General features: G+C 40.9%; 1 protein-coding gene across 10 annotated transcripts in view; it reads left to right on the top strand.

The window, feature by feature from the left end:
- SLC8A1 (solute carrier family 8 member A1) overlaps window positions 1–15797 on the top strand; it is a 367481-nt gene that overhangs the window by 56502 nt on the left and 295182 nt on the right. For 9 of the 10 annotated variants that reach the window (XM_045549470.1, XM_045549463.1, XM_045549462.1 and 6 more), the window contains one exon: window positions 13928–15759. In XM_045549470.1, coding sequence (XP_045405426.1) covers window positions 13952–15759 — 1808 coding nt within the window. In that variant the 5' untranslated portion in view covers window positions 13928–13951. The remainder of the gene's footprint in view (window positions 1–13927; window positions 15760–15797) is intronic. The other variant, XM_045549464.1, reaches the window with a different exon arrangement.

Genomic DNA, 15797 nt, shown 5'->3' with positions numbered 1-15797 from the left:
AGACTAGATTGCCGCCTGGTTAGTGCATTCAAAGGGCCATTCAGATGGGGAAGTGGGAGGCCTGTGAGTGCCTGGAAATGGGGCTGTTTATGGGAGGAGGTAGAGAGTAGCCAGACAGAGGCAAAGATAAAGTCTCAGAAATTTTTTTTCCTGGGGAAGGAAAAGTAACAAAAATATAATCCTTTCTTGAAAATTTGGCCATTTTAAGTCTTCTGAGAAATGGGCAAAATATTTTGCCTAGAGTGAAATGATAGCCTCGAAGTCTTGGGTGGGTTCTACTATGTCATTTTGGAATATGTATTCATACCTGTGACCTAGAAAACGTGTGATATCAGTTTGGACAAATGGTTCCTTGTACATGCAATACATCTAGGAAAATAAATGTAAATATTAGAGTCCATTTAAATTTTTTAAAAAATACAGAAGGAGTAATCACTTTATAGATTATATTGCATGTGAAATTAGAATAATTAATAATTTTCTGGTTGAATCTAATAAGAGAGGAAGTCAAATAGACAAGGCAGTGAGTGATTCAGCAATTTACTTCAACCCATAATACTTAGTGAGCAATCAGTGTATGCAAGGCCCTGTGCTAGGCTTTTCAGAGAACTCAGGTGATGAAGAAAAGTTATTTGACATTTGTTGAGTGTTCATTATGTGCCAGGGAATAATCTAGGTGCTTTGCATATGTTTTCTCACTTAGTGCTCCTGAGTGCCCCACAAGGAACAATCATTGTCCCGATTTAAGGATGAAGACTATGCTTCAGCTAAATAACTTGTGCAAGGATTAATAAATGCAGGTTAATAAGAGAGGCTGTCCAAAAGCCATGCTCTTTGTAAAGTGTTCTTGGAGATGTTGTGATCTAGAACACCTGTACTTGAAATACAGGGCTGAATGATAGATCACTACATTGCACCTCAGGAAAGTACTGTAGGAGTTAAAAGGAAGAAGAGAACATCAGATGTGGCTTCATGGAGGAGGACACATTTTAATTTACTCACGAAGAGTAAAGGGTTTTGAAAACAAAGCCTAGCCATTTTTGAAACACGTAAACCACCCCCAGCTAATGTATGACAAGGGCAACCCTGGAGCAATGTTAGGGTCGTTTCCAGACTCTTCAAATCCACTCTGTGTCCCAGTCAGGACCATGCTACAAGCATTGTGGATGTGGAAAAAATGATAGCATATGCCATCGCAAAAGTGTATTTTAAAGTTGAAACCACAACCTTGAAGGAGAGAGGTTGTACCCCTCAAAGGTGAAGAAATGGGGCAGACCACCTGTCAGCTTGTTCTCCCTAAATTTGATGACTGTGTTTCCCAGACCATTACAGGTGGTTTTGTTTATTTGTTTAGCACCAAATGGCTCTGTTGCTTTTTCTTTTGAGCTTCTTGAACTTCTCTAAATTCTCATTTCTTCCACTTTCCCTTGAAGCACAGGACCCAGGGCTGCTCTTTTGTTTTCTCCTCTGCTTGATGTATAGCATCCAGTCCTAGCAGCAGGTTTAGAGAATCAGATTGCTTACTCTACACCTGAACCTAAATTTCCTGTGTAGACTGTGTTAGAGCCCCAACTGTGAGTGGCATCAGACAGAGTTTGGAGAGGTGTGGCCATCGAGTGTCTCTCAGAAGTTCCAAGTCACTCTTCCAAAATAATCTTTCAAATGGTGGGGAGTGTGGGCCGCCCAGAGCCAAAATTTGTGAGTTGATGTTAGGCAAAGTCGATGGTTCTCTTCCCCTGACCCTGTCTTTCTTCCCCGGGATATCCAGCTGCCAGTGGCTCTTTTTAAGAGCTTCTCTTTATCAGTGCTCTCGTTGCTGAAGACCACAACTAGCAATGGAGGAGACATTAGACTTCATCTAGTTTTTTGCCTTGTTTTTATTTTTGCTTTTTACAAATATGCAATGGAGTCCATATAAAAATAAAGGACTTTGTAAGAGTAAAATAGGAGATAGTAGAATCCAGATCTCTGACTCTGAAGTCATTTCACCTAAGTCACATCTCCTTTTTTTTCTTTGGCTATATAGAAGGCCTCCAGTTATTTGTCTGTGTTTTTTGGCCTTGGGAATCCCATAATATCTAGCAAGGATTCTTTAGGATGGAAGGAGAACCATGACTTTTCTTCTAGTTTGAGGATATTGACTAACAAAATGAAGGACCAAAGGGTTCTCAGACTACAGATCTCTGAGGTCAGCAGGCATATTCATGATAGTAATAACATTTTTTAAAATTCAACAGATGGTGTGTTGACATTGTACAAGTTACTTACCTTCTCTATGCTCACTTTCCTCATCTATTAAATGGGAATAATTATAATAAAAAGCATTATGGGGTTTTGTGAGGAACAATAAATTAATAGTGGTAAAACATTTGGAACAGTTCCTGGCACATAAGTGCTCAATAAGGGTTGACTTATTACCTGAGAGATGAATAGTGAGAGAGAGCACCTTGTCCTTGCCTGTGTCCCTATACATAAATATGCTACTTGGTTGTGTGTGTGTGTGGGGGGGGACGGTTGTTATGAGAAGGTGAAGGAAGGTAAGTACACACATAATGACATATATTAAAGATCAGAAAACTGATTTTTGAACGGGTGTATAGTGAATATTTTTGGCTTTGTGGACCATAGGCTCTGTCAGAATTACTCAACTCTGCTGTTGTAACAAGAAAGCAGCCACAGATAATACATAAGTGACTGGGCAGGGCTGTGGTTCATAAAATATTATTAATATTTATGGACACTGAACTTTGTCACATAATTTTCATGTCATGAAATGTTCTTTTTCCTTTTTTTTCAATCATTTAAAAATGTAAAAACATTTTAATTTCATAGGCCTTAGAAGGACAGGTGATGGGCTGAATTTGGCCCACTGATCTCAGTTTGCCAACCCCTGATGCACAGTGGAGATCGTGAAGGTTACAAATACAAACAACATCAGTGAGCTTGGGGAATCCTAGCAATTGGTGTTAGTGTAGTGTGAAGAGAGATGGCCTAGAAACTCAGAGACCTTGTTTTAGAGCCTAGCTCTGTCACTTCTGAGATGTGTGGCTTTGAAAGGTCTTTTAAATTATCAGAGCTGAGTTTTTTTGTTGGCAAAAGGGTGGGGGCAAAGTTAGATGACTCTTTTGGGCCTTCCTAGCAATGAAAGTTTTATAGGGGAAAACTTAACATTTGAGATGGATCGTGGAGGACAGTTCTAAAAGCATTGGGAAGGAAAATGTGGTGCATATTTGAGTAATTTTCGTGTAGCAGCTCAGCTGAGTACCAGCTAATAGGTTGACTAACAGTAAATGGGTAAAGAGGGATAGGTGCTGTATTATGGCTGGCCTTGAATGCCAAAGTGTGGGATTAGAATATCACTGATGCAAATTGTCAGCAGAATTCCCCAATTTTACAGATGAGGCTGAGAGAAAGAAAGTGACTTGTCCAAGGACATATAACTGGTCAGTAGAGCTGAAACCAGCACTCACTTCTTTTGGCCCCAGACCAGTGAAGCTTCCTTCTACCACATTGACCCCAGCAGTGTGTAGAATGCAATTAACTGCAGTTGCATGGATCTGACCTCAGAGGGGAAAAGTCTTGTATAAATTACAGAAGCTACTTTCAGTCTTTTCCAAACATGATCTCATACCGCAGCATCTCTAAGAAGGTAGGTCTGTGAATAATCCTATTGCAGAGAAGGGTAAAAACACTCCAACAACCTTTTGCCTGGTTTCCTGCTAAATGTCTTTTAAATTTCAGCTCAGATGTTATTTTTTTCAGCAGAGCCTTCCCTGACACCCTATAGGGCAGGTCCTCTCTTATTCTCACAGGGCTGTGTTTTTCGTTTATAGCATTTTTTATAGTTAATTATTATGGGTTTTTTGATAATAATTTAAATTAACATCTGTTGTCCATCTTCCCAATTAGGTAATGAATTAAATGAGGAGAGAGATTGTGTTTGTCTGTCTCATGGTTCCAGCCCCAAAGCCTCACACTTTGCAGACGTATCACAGACATTCGGTATTTGTTGAATGAATGAGTTAATGAATGCTCGCTCATTGATCACTGATATTGATGAAAACAATCCTTGCATAAAGCAAAGGCTTAATAGGCAGAGCTAATCTTCACTTGCTATTTAAATAATTAAATTGTTAGCATTTCTTTTTCCATAGACTTAATTTTCTCTGCCTTTTTCAATGGCCCCTCTCAGGATTACCTTTGTGGTAGATGAATCTGCATCTATTACAATCCTTACCTGTCACAAAAAGACAGTACTATAGCAGTTTCAGCATAGTTACTAACATTAAAACCATAACACTTAAACTAATATTTAAATAATTCTTCACATACAGGTATATAGAATTGATTTAAAGAGCATACTCATTAGATACCCTATCTGGTAGAGAAACTGTATGTTTCATAAACTGTGCTCAGGAAATTGTAAAAATTTTGTGTTTTCCCATAAGCCACTAATACTCCATTTATTCCTCAAAATAATAAGATTTGATTAGTTCCTTTCTAAGCCAACTTCCATTTTAAAATTTACTGGTTCCATGTATGTATACGCTTGGTGTTAGAGCGTGTCACTGAGTATATTGTCAGGAGCTTTAGAAAATTGTAGCATAGAATGTTGATGGAGGGTCATTGTTACATGAACATCTATCAGCTTGATTTTTTTTTTTTAATGTTTCTTTTTACTTTCTACTTCTGCTCTTCTCTGAGAACATCTTATTCTTTCAAGGACTGTGATTTGAGACTATTTAGGAAAATCTAAAAGACTTGCAAACCTCAAGTTGATAGGGTTCCCTCTCTTGAAAGGCTGTCTACTTGAAGATGAAGCTTAATGACTCAGGGAAAAAGCTGATGAAATTTAGCAGCCTCTGCTCATGTGACCGGCATTTTCCTTGTTAAAAAAGATTTTTTAAAAAAGGAAACAAATCATTCTGGATGTTCCTATCACACAACTTGCGATTGAATTCTATATTAAACCTCCCAGTTACAAAGGCAGACTAGACAGCAGAAAGAGTACAAAGATTTACTCTCGAGTTGAAATGAAAAGGGAGAGTAGGTGATGCCTTCTAAAGAAGCTGTAATTTAAAGAGTGCAGCTTTCCTCACCATCTAAGGCTTCCAGGTTGGGGTTCGTGTTTCTGCATGTTTTCTACTGCTACTTAGGGCTTAGGTATGGAAACTGGATAGGTCTCTGAAGATGTCAGTTTATCCTGAGTCTTTGCCATCTGTCAATGTAGCATCCTGGCAAACCTTGCCTGTTTCTGCTTGGAGAAGGTAGAACTAACCTGCAATGACATTACAAAGTAGGTACTTCAGAAATTACTTCCAGGGCTTTAATCTCCTCTGTTGGGGCTCCTATGATCTCCTATTAGGGTCCATCCTTGGCTGTCCTCCAGTCCCCCTTCTCCCAGACACACCCTCACTTAGGGGCTTTATATTTCGTTCTTGCCTAAGTCCTAGTCTGTGAGGAGGGAAGCCTGTCTGACATATCACTTCACACCTACATCTTACTGATATTAGAACATATACTATCTTCTGATTTTATGTACTACCTTTCTTCAAGCACCTCATTTAGGTGCTCTGCTCTCCATTTTGTTTGCTAAACATGCTCCATGCCCTGGTGCCAGTTCTACCCCTCTAGTCAGTTTCCCCCCTTATGCCTTTCTGCCCTATACTTGTCAAGGGTGCTGCCAAGAGCACATCACAATTACCTGCAGTGCTTGTTAAAATTCAGATTTAGGGGTTCCTCAACTGTGTATCTGATAGGGCCCAGTTAGCTGCATTTTAATGAGTTTTCTGTGTGATTCTTAGGTGAACTGAAGTTGGAGAAGCACTGCACTATGCCTCTATTCACATCATTTTTTCCTTCTAGAATGTCTTCTTACTCTCTCCAGCTTTTGCTGTCCTTCTAATCCCCTCCTTTTATGGAATTTTCCATATTCTTCCTTGTATTAATGGTTATTTGAGTAACTGTCACTTGGAGACTGTAAATTCATTAAGTGCAGGGACCATATGTCAATCATCTTTGCAATCACCAATGTCTGTTATGGTGCTTTGCATATAGAGGGCATTCAATAGATGCCTGATGAATAAAAGAAGGGTCCTCTCCCTCCAGAACTAGAAATATAGAGAGAGCTCAAAGTTCTCTCTGTATACAAATTTCTCAAGGTTAAATGTCAACAGACTAGTGGGGAAAATATTTTTAGGTAGGAAATCTTTTTGGTGACCTAGATATAAAAGCATGCATATGACCTCATTCTTTGTCAGTGGGTAAGGTCAAACATCAAAAAAATGGTTGCTCTTTCTCTTCAGGGTTGATGGTGAACAAATTATTATCTAAAATAGTTACCATTGTCCATCAAGAGTACCCTGAAAGATTCACAGAGTACAGAGAAGATGCTCCAAGGCTCTGACTCCAGGAGGTTGTTATACTTGAAATCTCTTGGTTGCAGGACCATAGGCTGAGCAGTTTGAGGTTTCTAGAACCCTGGTTGTATTTATGCAAGACCTCAGGTACATTAACCTGGGAATTAGTTAGTCTATTTGAGTCTTCAGTGCCACTGTTCAAATTCTAGGAAAGTCTCTTCTATGATTTTCTAGTAATGGAGGAGTTTGTCCTCCACAAAGGGTACTCACTCCCTGACTCTGGCAATGTCCCACTAGAATACCGGCTTCTTTGGAGATATATCTTACTCGTCTTTGTGACACGTGTCTGGCACATGAGTGGCTAAGAAAAGCTTGGCAGATGAAATCATGAATGAATGTGTTGTTCTCGCATTTCTTTGGATCACTTACCCATTTAAAATTAAAATTAACAAAAGAAGTCTTGACCCCAAGGAAGTAAGTTTGTGAGCTACATTGAGATTCTTGAAACAATATGGATTCATTGTTATTAGAGGAAAGTATGAACTCCCTTGTTACGGCAAAATTGTGTATCATTCTCCCTGGCTCCCACCCATTGTCCAACCCGCTCGTTTATTTTAGCTTTGCTTGCTGGCTGCTTGAGTTTCTTTCTCCATTTTCTTTTCTCCTGACCCAGTGGAAAAACCTTGAGTTAATTATATGACTTTGCAGTGATTTCAGACTTCAGCTGATGATCCCCCAAATGGATCATCTTTCCCTTGCTACGTGATAAATGTGTTTACAGAACTGTTACTTGAGGGGTGAGGAGGCATGAGGCAGAAGTGAAAAACACGTAAGGTCCTTGAGATAAGGCCACTTACAAACATTCATTCAGTAGGAAGGAAGGGCAGCATGGGAGGTAAAGTGCTTAAATATGGAGCTCTTTGTCCCCAAGAACAGTATTGTTAACTATGCAGTGAAAACAAGCAAAAAGGTCCTGCCATTTTGGAAATCATTATGGTGTAATGGCAAGTGCCTGGATTAAAATCCTAGTTCTGTCACTGAAGCCTGTGTGACTTCAGCAAAATTCACTTTTATGAACCATTTATTTTTCTCATTTTCAAAATAATCATTTATGTCAATGATAATCCCTCCTTGCAGTATTGTCAGAAAGGTCAGGGTTAGTGAATGCAAAGTAATTAGCACCTGGGACAAAGCAAATGCTTGGTGATTTCAGTCATTATTGCCATCCACGCCCCCGGGTGGGGCCCTGAAACCTTGCTCTGTGGCCCTGGCATAATGAATCTGAGGACAAGCCTGGCTGACTTCACATGGAGCCCACAATTATCAGAGCATCTTCCCTCTGATTTCTTCTTTATTTATTTTCTATTGGAAGACTCTCTCTTCTCCAGCTTTTTTCCTTCTACCCATATTTCTGTGTTAGCATGCATAATTAGTATATTTAAATTTAAATTCTTGGTGCTCTTTCCCTTCTATAGGGCCTTTATAATGAAGGTGATTTTTGGTTGGTGTTTGATCACACGTCTTCTAATGGTACTGAAAGAAGGGGAAGATATACATCCTTGAGTATGTCCAAAGTATTGGGACCCTCTTAACAGAGCAGGTAAAATCAACAAGCCTGACCTGGCGTAGGAGACCCAAACCCAGGTGCTGGGGAAAATGACAGGTCCCCAGGTCCTCCTTTTATTCTGGAGATCATTTATTCCAGCCTGAGAGTCTTTACTTATGAGCCTGAATCACGTTTCCTCTCTTCCACCTGACACTGACATTGCTTGTTCAGTCCGATACTGACCTCTGCTCATGTTAGGATGCAACCATTTCCCATAGAGAGCACTTTTAAGTGCAGATGCCCAGGCCCAATTCCCAGATTCTGATTCACCACCAGGGATTTGGTGAATCAGCACATGACCCTATGACAATTATTTTATTCATTCAGTAAGCATACGTTGTGCATCTTCTGTGTGCCAGGCTCTGCTCTAGGAACTGGGAATATGTCAGGGGGGGAAAAAAACACATATCCCTGCCCTGACAGAGTTTACATCTTTTAGAGAGAGAAAGACAATAAACAGAACCATTGAATAAATTATATAGCATAGAAAAAGTAATAAGTGCTGTGTAGAAAAATAAAGTAGGGAAAAGGACCAAAGAATACATCTCATGACTTTTCAACAACTTCATTATCCTATATCCTCAATCCATCTTTCTTTTTTTGGCCACATTGCCTGACCCTTACCCTAGTTGTTTCCTTTGCTGAACAATTTAGGTAGGTGTTTTCTGGCCTAGGACAGGATCCTGACTTTAGTTTTGTATGTTTAGGCAGAAGGGCTTGAGCCCCTCACATGACTTCTCTCAGCCTGGCCTGTCCCAATTTATCAACAGCAGAGAGGAAACTTTCTTTGGGGGAAAAATAAAAATCTAGTGGAGAATCTCTGTGTAAACAAATTTTTTTCCTGAAGTCTGGCTATGGTCTGGGTAGTCTGAGGTTGCGGGTCAGGGCAGTAATTTTCACTCTCAATGGAATGGTCAAATGAGAGACGTCTTCATCCTACGGCGTCATCATTTTGTCTAGAAGCATTTGGAAGTACTTGCCTTGGTAGTGCATAGGGATTTATGGTTGCTTTTATGTTGCCTTAGAAACAGATTAATTGCTTAGCTTTAAGGCCTTCAGTCAGCACAAATTACATAGAAAGGAATTCCAGGTCCTGATGAAGGTGAGTCAAGGAGTTCCTTGGAATAACCCCAGATGCCAATCAACAGGATGCTATTAGGCAGTTCGTCCAACAGGCTGGACTGGTGGGAATGCCAGCATATTCCTTTGCTCTGAGTCAGGTCCTCCTTGACAGTCAAAACTGGCTATAGCTTCCTGCAGGGTATAGGTACTCTGCTGCCTAACTACTCTTCAGCCCTCTTCTCTGTAAACGCTCTTCCTCAACCTTTACAAAGGGAGTTTGGTAAAGATCTGCCTTGCAGACACGTGTTTCTATTCCTTGTGGCTGTGACCTCTCCCTTCTACACTGGTGGCCGGATTACTCACAGCAGAAGATAATTCGGGTATTCTTGACACTGCTGCAGTCATTTGGGTGATGTCATGGATAGTCAGTCCTAAGCAAGCACTGGCCATAGACAAAGAGTCGATCTGAATCCACCATAAAAACCAGCCTAGCCCTTGTGTCAGCAGATCAAGGCGGAATATAAGAAAGCTAGGCAGCAAACCAACAAATCTGTACCTTCTCTTCTTATCTGCCTGCTTAAGTTTAACAGAAATATATATTTAAGGGCAGCTGGGGAGGGTTAAGTATCAATAGAACTTTTTGAGTCTGATGATAAAGGAAAGACCCTAAAAGAAGGGAGACAAAAGGATGAAGAACTCACACTTAGGTAACACCTATCCCACATCTTTATGAGCATTTGGATTTGGTATTAATTTAATAATTTAAAAAAAAGACAGAAATCCAGAGCATTCTTTTCAGTTGCTTCATGGCCAATAAGCTGTATCAGTGTTTTGTGTCCACTGATTTCACACATTATCAGGATGCCATCTTTTCACTATAATTGTGATGCTTTTAGTTAACATTGGAAGCCCTCTCCTTTTTCTCTAATAGTGATGATGGAATTTTACTGATCCATCCACCTTTATACAGCTGGTACTCTTTTGGCTAAGAACACATTGTGAGATGTGGCTTAGGGAAGGGATAAAGGGCAGGGCTTTTTCTTGGCTGACCTAAGAGATTGCCGTGACAGTGCCTGCAGGAAGAGGTTGCCAGGCAATTGCTAAAAGACCAGAGAGGGAAAAGGACAGCTGTCTCTAAGAACATGCCAGCCCACATGTTATACCACAGTTATTGATGCTTGTCTATTTGAGTCTCTAACCTGTGAGATAAAAGCCAGGCTACTGGACACTTTCCACAAGACTTTTGCTAACCAGGCCCTCATAATCCTGCATAGAAGCCAAGAGGCTTTCCAATTGGCTAGTCCAAGCCCAAGCCCAGTAGTTCTCAAGGATTACATCATACACTATCAGGGATGATACAATGAAGTGGTTTATTATATCAGTCTTGGAAACAGACCAGGGTTTGAATCCTAGTTCAAGAGTTTACTATCTGTATGACTTTTAACAAGTACTTAACCTGTCTAAGTCTCGATTATCCCACCTCCAAAATGGGCTAATTATGTCTACTATATAGGGTTATTGTTAGGGCACTGTGCATTGCACAACTCCATAGGGTGCTGTTCACATAGACTAGAATGGAAATAATAACACTAGAAATTGTGTAACACAGCAATTCTGGTTATTGTATTAATAAATATTAGAAATAATTGATACATATAAAGAATTTAACATAGTGTCTATGGCCATGTTTACAAATGGAATCTGGTGTTATTATTTTCTCAGGCAATTGACTATACTTTGCAGTTGTGTGATTTTGAGACTTGCTTCTAAGAAAGAAAAAGCAAAATAGTTTTGAGTACAGAAAACACAATTTGCAAAGGCTTGGAGGTGAGAAAGTATTGTCTTGTTCAGGGAATGGAAAGAGCTCCCATATTCTGGAACTTAGAGGCCGGATCATAAAAGGTCTTGAACAGTCTGTTGAGTGATTTGGGCTCTGTCCTCAGGACAATAGGCACCCAATGAAGAGTTTTAAGGGAAGTCAGAGTGTCAGATCTGCACTTCAGGAATTTCATTTTGGCTGAAATGTGCAGAATGGAATGATGATATTTGGCAGTAATTTGAAGGGAGTGGTTAATTATATCAGCCTTGGAGACAGTATTTACTATCTCTGTTCAGTGCTACTATTTATTACAAATATTTAACCTTTCTGATTCTTATAGGTTCCCAAGACATTTTAAGTTGATGTTCCAAGAGGATCACTATGAATGCTTTTTTTCTCCTTTTTAAATGTTAGAGCTCTACTGTACCATTTGTATACCTGCCAGGTGTTGGGATCACTTACAAATCAGATTTTATTATAGTAGGTAAAAGCTGGTCTGCTCGTTTCCCCCTTGCCCCTACAGTCTGAAGCAGCAGAAAGATCTTTCTAAAAGGCAAATCAGATCACATCACACTCTGATTAGACCCCTTCTGTGATCCCCATCTCCTTCACCATCAAGGCCACTGCTGTGCGGTGCCCTCAGTGCCCCTACTTGGAGCCCTGCCCACCCTCCAACCCCCCACCCTGTGCCTGGTCCCCTCCCACATTGGTTTCTCCACGGTTTGGGTCTATGCCGAACCTAGTTCCCATGAGGACTTTTGCACTTGCTTGGAATTCTCTTCCTGCAGATATCCATGATACTCCATCCCTGGTTTTCCTGAGGATTTTGTTTTAATGTTACCCTACGAGAGAGGCCTTCCCTAACCACCCAATATAAAATCATGCATCCCATGGGTGTGAACACACTAACACACACAGGAACGCAAACACACAGTCTCCCAGTTTTTAACCCTAAAAATTCTTTTATCGATATACTTCACAATTTAAGGATTTTAATTTTGTTGAACATTTGCTTTTAAAACGGCAAATGCTTGCTCCCCTCCACACACCATAGCACTTTTTACCATCTGACATTTATATTTATTTGTTTGTTTCCTCCCCTTTAAAATATAAACTCAGTGAGAACGGAGACTTTGTTTTATTCACTGGTGAATTCTCAGGACCCGGAAGAGAGGCTTGCAAGTCACTCTAAACTGCACATTAAACATGCATAAATATTTGTGGAATAAATGGATGGATAAGGGTGTTGGAATTACCTCTTCCTCTATTCTTACAGCCTGGTTGAATCTCACCTTGCTTTAAGCAGAAATCCCACAACCCACCAAAGCTCTGCAATATCTGAACAAGCAGACATACTGACTATGACCTTCTTCATATTTGAAAATGTGCTTCTTCTATGTTGTCTTTTACTTAGATTGAAAGTAAAGTCTCTACTACTGTTAACTTTCTACTGGACTTACTTGGTATGGGAAAAATGTCAAAGAAGCTTATCTGTCAATAGTAGTGAGCTAAAAATGGCTTTAGGCTATGGTGGGATCTCTGAGGGCCCTCCAGGATGTGCTAGGCAGGGGGGTTCTCCTAGGCTGTGGTGTAGTTTTCAGCATAGACCATCAGCAGTAAACACGACCCAGAGAGTGTAGGCGAACGTGGGGTGGCTGTCAGCCAGCCTGAAGCTGTGAAAGCCTCTAATCCAGCTCCTCTTTGAACTTTTTCCAGGCTGTCGGGCTATGTTCTGACTCAGGGCCTCTTCTTATCGCTGCGTTATCTGATGTCATAACTGGTCCCTCCTGCAAGGCCTTCCAGATGAGAGCTACCCTGACTTGGAGTAGATCTACCTCTGCTTCAGTTCCCCCACCCCCTTCTCAGGTTCCAGAGGCAAAGGGGATGTAAGGTCTGAGCTGAGTTTTGCTTGAGCTGGTGGGGAGGGCTGCAGCTGCTCAGCCCACTGCTTTGCTTCTGGAGCTTGGTGCTGCTCAGTGACTCTGTTGCCGCGTCCCTGATGGCCTGTGGTCCATCATCATGTGTATACTTTGTGGTCATTGTTATGCTGCGTGAGCTAATTTAGATGGAATTATTGCCCCTGCAGTTTTTGGTCACTTGAACCCTCTGCAGAACTAACATGTGTTTTAGAATGACCATGGAAATTATGACATTGACACCGAGTAGGAACATTTTAAGGCTGGTAAAGCTGATTTCACAGCCTGCCAGGCTCTTCTTACCCATGACGAGGCCCAGGCCCGGTTATCTCCCTTTCTGGTGTGAGTGTCCTGCAGGTTCTAAAGCAGGCTCTGTACACAGATGTGAAGAGCTGTGCTTGAAGAACCAGATGCCCAGCTGCTAATGTATTAGGAGACCTGGGCTGGCTGAAAATTAGGAGAAAATGTGCTCTCATCAAAACATGCTTTAAAAACTGTACTTAATGTGTGGAAATACTGCATGACAGCAGAATTTTTTCCCCTCTAGAACAAATACCATTGAGCTTTGATTGCAGGCAAGGTTGAAGAGTTCTCTGTTTCCAAGTGAATGTGGAACAGGACATGATTTCATGAAATACAGTGTACTCCAAAATTTAAGATAATCATCAGGCCTTGTGTTGGTAGGATTTTTTCAGAGACTGAATTTCAAAGCATCAATGTTAATAAGGTGCTTTTGGCAAAAAAACCAATTTCTGGAAGATGTTATTTTAACCAAAATTTAAAAGAAAATCTGCTTTAGCAATAAGGAGGAAATTATTTAATGCTTCAAAAGTTTTGGTTTCTTTTTCTTCTTGGCTATTAGCATGCATAAATGTGTATTTAATAAGGCAAAGCTATAATTGAACTTTCCATTTCTAATAAGTCAATTGTGTATCTTGCTCAGTGAATAGGGACTACACATAGAAAATTCACAGAGAAATTGAGTTGTAAATTTTACAAAGAATTGCTTTAATTACTGGTGAAGTTTTAGAATACATTTGTAATGGTCAACTATAGACAAGTTCTTGGTAAAATTAATAAAAATAAATAATTAGTCATGCTTTAGATGTGGTTCTAATGGTCTGATTTTTTTTTCCACCCTCCACCCCCATCTTATTTTTACCAGTAGGTTGTGGCAGCTGGAAATCTCATGTACAACATGCTGCAATTAAGTCTCTCACCCACCTTTTCAATGGGATTTCATCTGTTAGTCATCGTGGCTCTCTTGTTTTCCCATGTGGACCATATAAGTGCTGAGACAGAAACTGAAGGAGAAGGAAATGAAACCAATGAATGTACTGGCTCTTATTACTGTAAGAAAGGGGTGATTTTACCCATTTGGGAGCCCCAAGACCCTTCTTTTGGGGACAAAATTGCTAGAGCTACTGTGTATTTTGTGGCCATGGTCTACATGTTTCTTGGAGTCTCTATCATAGCTGATCGGTTCATGTCTTCTATAGAAGTCATCACATCTCAAGAAAAAGAAATAACCATAAAGAAACCCAATGGAGAGACCACCAAGACAACTGTGAGGATCTGGAATGAGACGGTGTCTAACCTGACCTTGATGGCTCTGGGCTCTTCTGCTCCTGAGATTCTCCTTTCAGTAATTGAAGTGTGTGGCCACAACTTCACTGCAGGAGACCTTGGTCCTAGCACCATCGTGGGAAGTGCTGCTTTCAATATGTTCATCATTATTGCACTTTGTGTTTATGTGGTTCCCGATGGCGAGACAAGGAAGATCAAGCACTTGCGTGTGTTCTTTGTGACAGCAGCCTGGAGCATCTTCGCCTACACCTGGCTTTACATTATTCTGTCTGTGATCTCTCCTGGTGTTGTGGAGGTCTGGGAAGGCTTGCTTACTTTCTTCTTCTTTCCCATCTGTGTTGTGTTTGCTTGGGTGGCAGATAGGAGGCTTCTCTTTTACAAGTATGTGTACAAGAGGTATCGGGCTGGCAAGCAGAGGGGAATGATTATTGAACATGAAGGAGACAGGCCATCTTCCAAGACTGAAATTGAAATGGATGGGAAAGTGGTCAATTCTCACGTTGACAACTTCTTAGATGGCGCTCTGGTTCTGGAAGTGGATGAGAGGGACCAGGATGATGAAGAGGCTAGGCGAGAAATGGCTAGAATTCTGAAGGAACTTAAGCAGAAGCATCCAGAGAAAGAAATTGAGCAATTAATAGAATTAGCAAACTACCAAGTCCTAAGTCAGCAGCAGAAAAGCAGAGCATTTTACCGAATTCAAGCTACTCGCCTGATGACTGGAGCTGGCAACATTTTAAAGAGGCACGCAGCTGACCAAGCCAGGAAGGCTGTTAGCATGCATGAGGTCAACACGGAAGTGGCTGAAAATGACCCTGTTAGTAAGATCTTCTTTGAACAAGGGACATATCAGTGTCTGGAGAACTGTGGTACTGTGGCCCTGACCATTATCCGCAGAGGTGGTGATTTGACCAACACTGTGTTCGTTGACTTTAGAACAGAGGATGGCACTGCCAATGCTGGGTCTGATTATGAATTTACTGAAGGAACTGTGGTCTTTAAGCCTGGTGAGACCCAGAAAGAAATCAGAGTTGGCATTATTGATGATGATATCTTTGAGGAGGACGAGAATTTCCTTGTGCATCTCAGCAACGTCAAAGTGTCTTCTGAAGCTTCGGAAGATGGCATACTGGAAGCCAACCACGTTTCTACCCTTGCTTGCCTTGGCTCTCCCTCCACTGCCACTGTAACTATTTTTGATGATGACCATGCGGGCATCTTTACTTTTGAGGAACCTGTGACTCACGTGAGTGAGAGCATTGGCATCATGGAGGTGAAAGTGTTGAGAACATCTGGAGCTCGAGGAAATGTTATCGTTCCTTATAAAACCATTGAAGGGACTGCCAGAGGTGGAGGGGAGGACTTCGAGGACACCTGTGGAGAGCTTGAATTCCAGAACGATGAAATTGTGTAAGTTCTTTGCGTGTATATATATATATGTGTGTGTG

Source organism: Lemur catta, chromosome 4 (assembly GCF_020740605.2).
Source record: "Lemur catta isolate mLemCat1 chromosome 4, mLemCat1.pri, whole genome shotgun sequence".
NCBI classification, from domain to species: domain Eukaryota; kingdom Metazoa; phylum Chordata; class Mammalia; order Primates; family Lemuridae; genus Lemur; species Lemur catta.
This window is presented reverse-complemented; position numbering and strand designations above follow the sequence as displayed.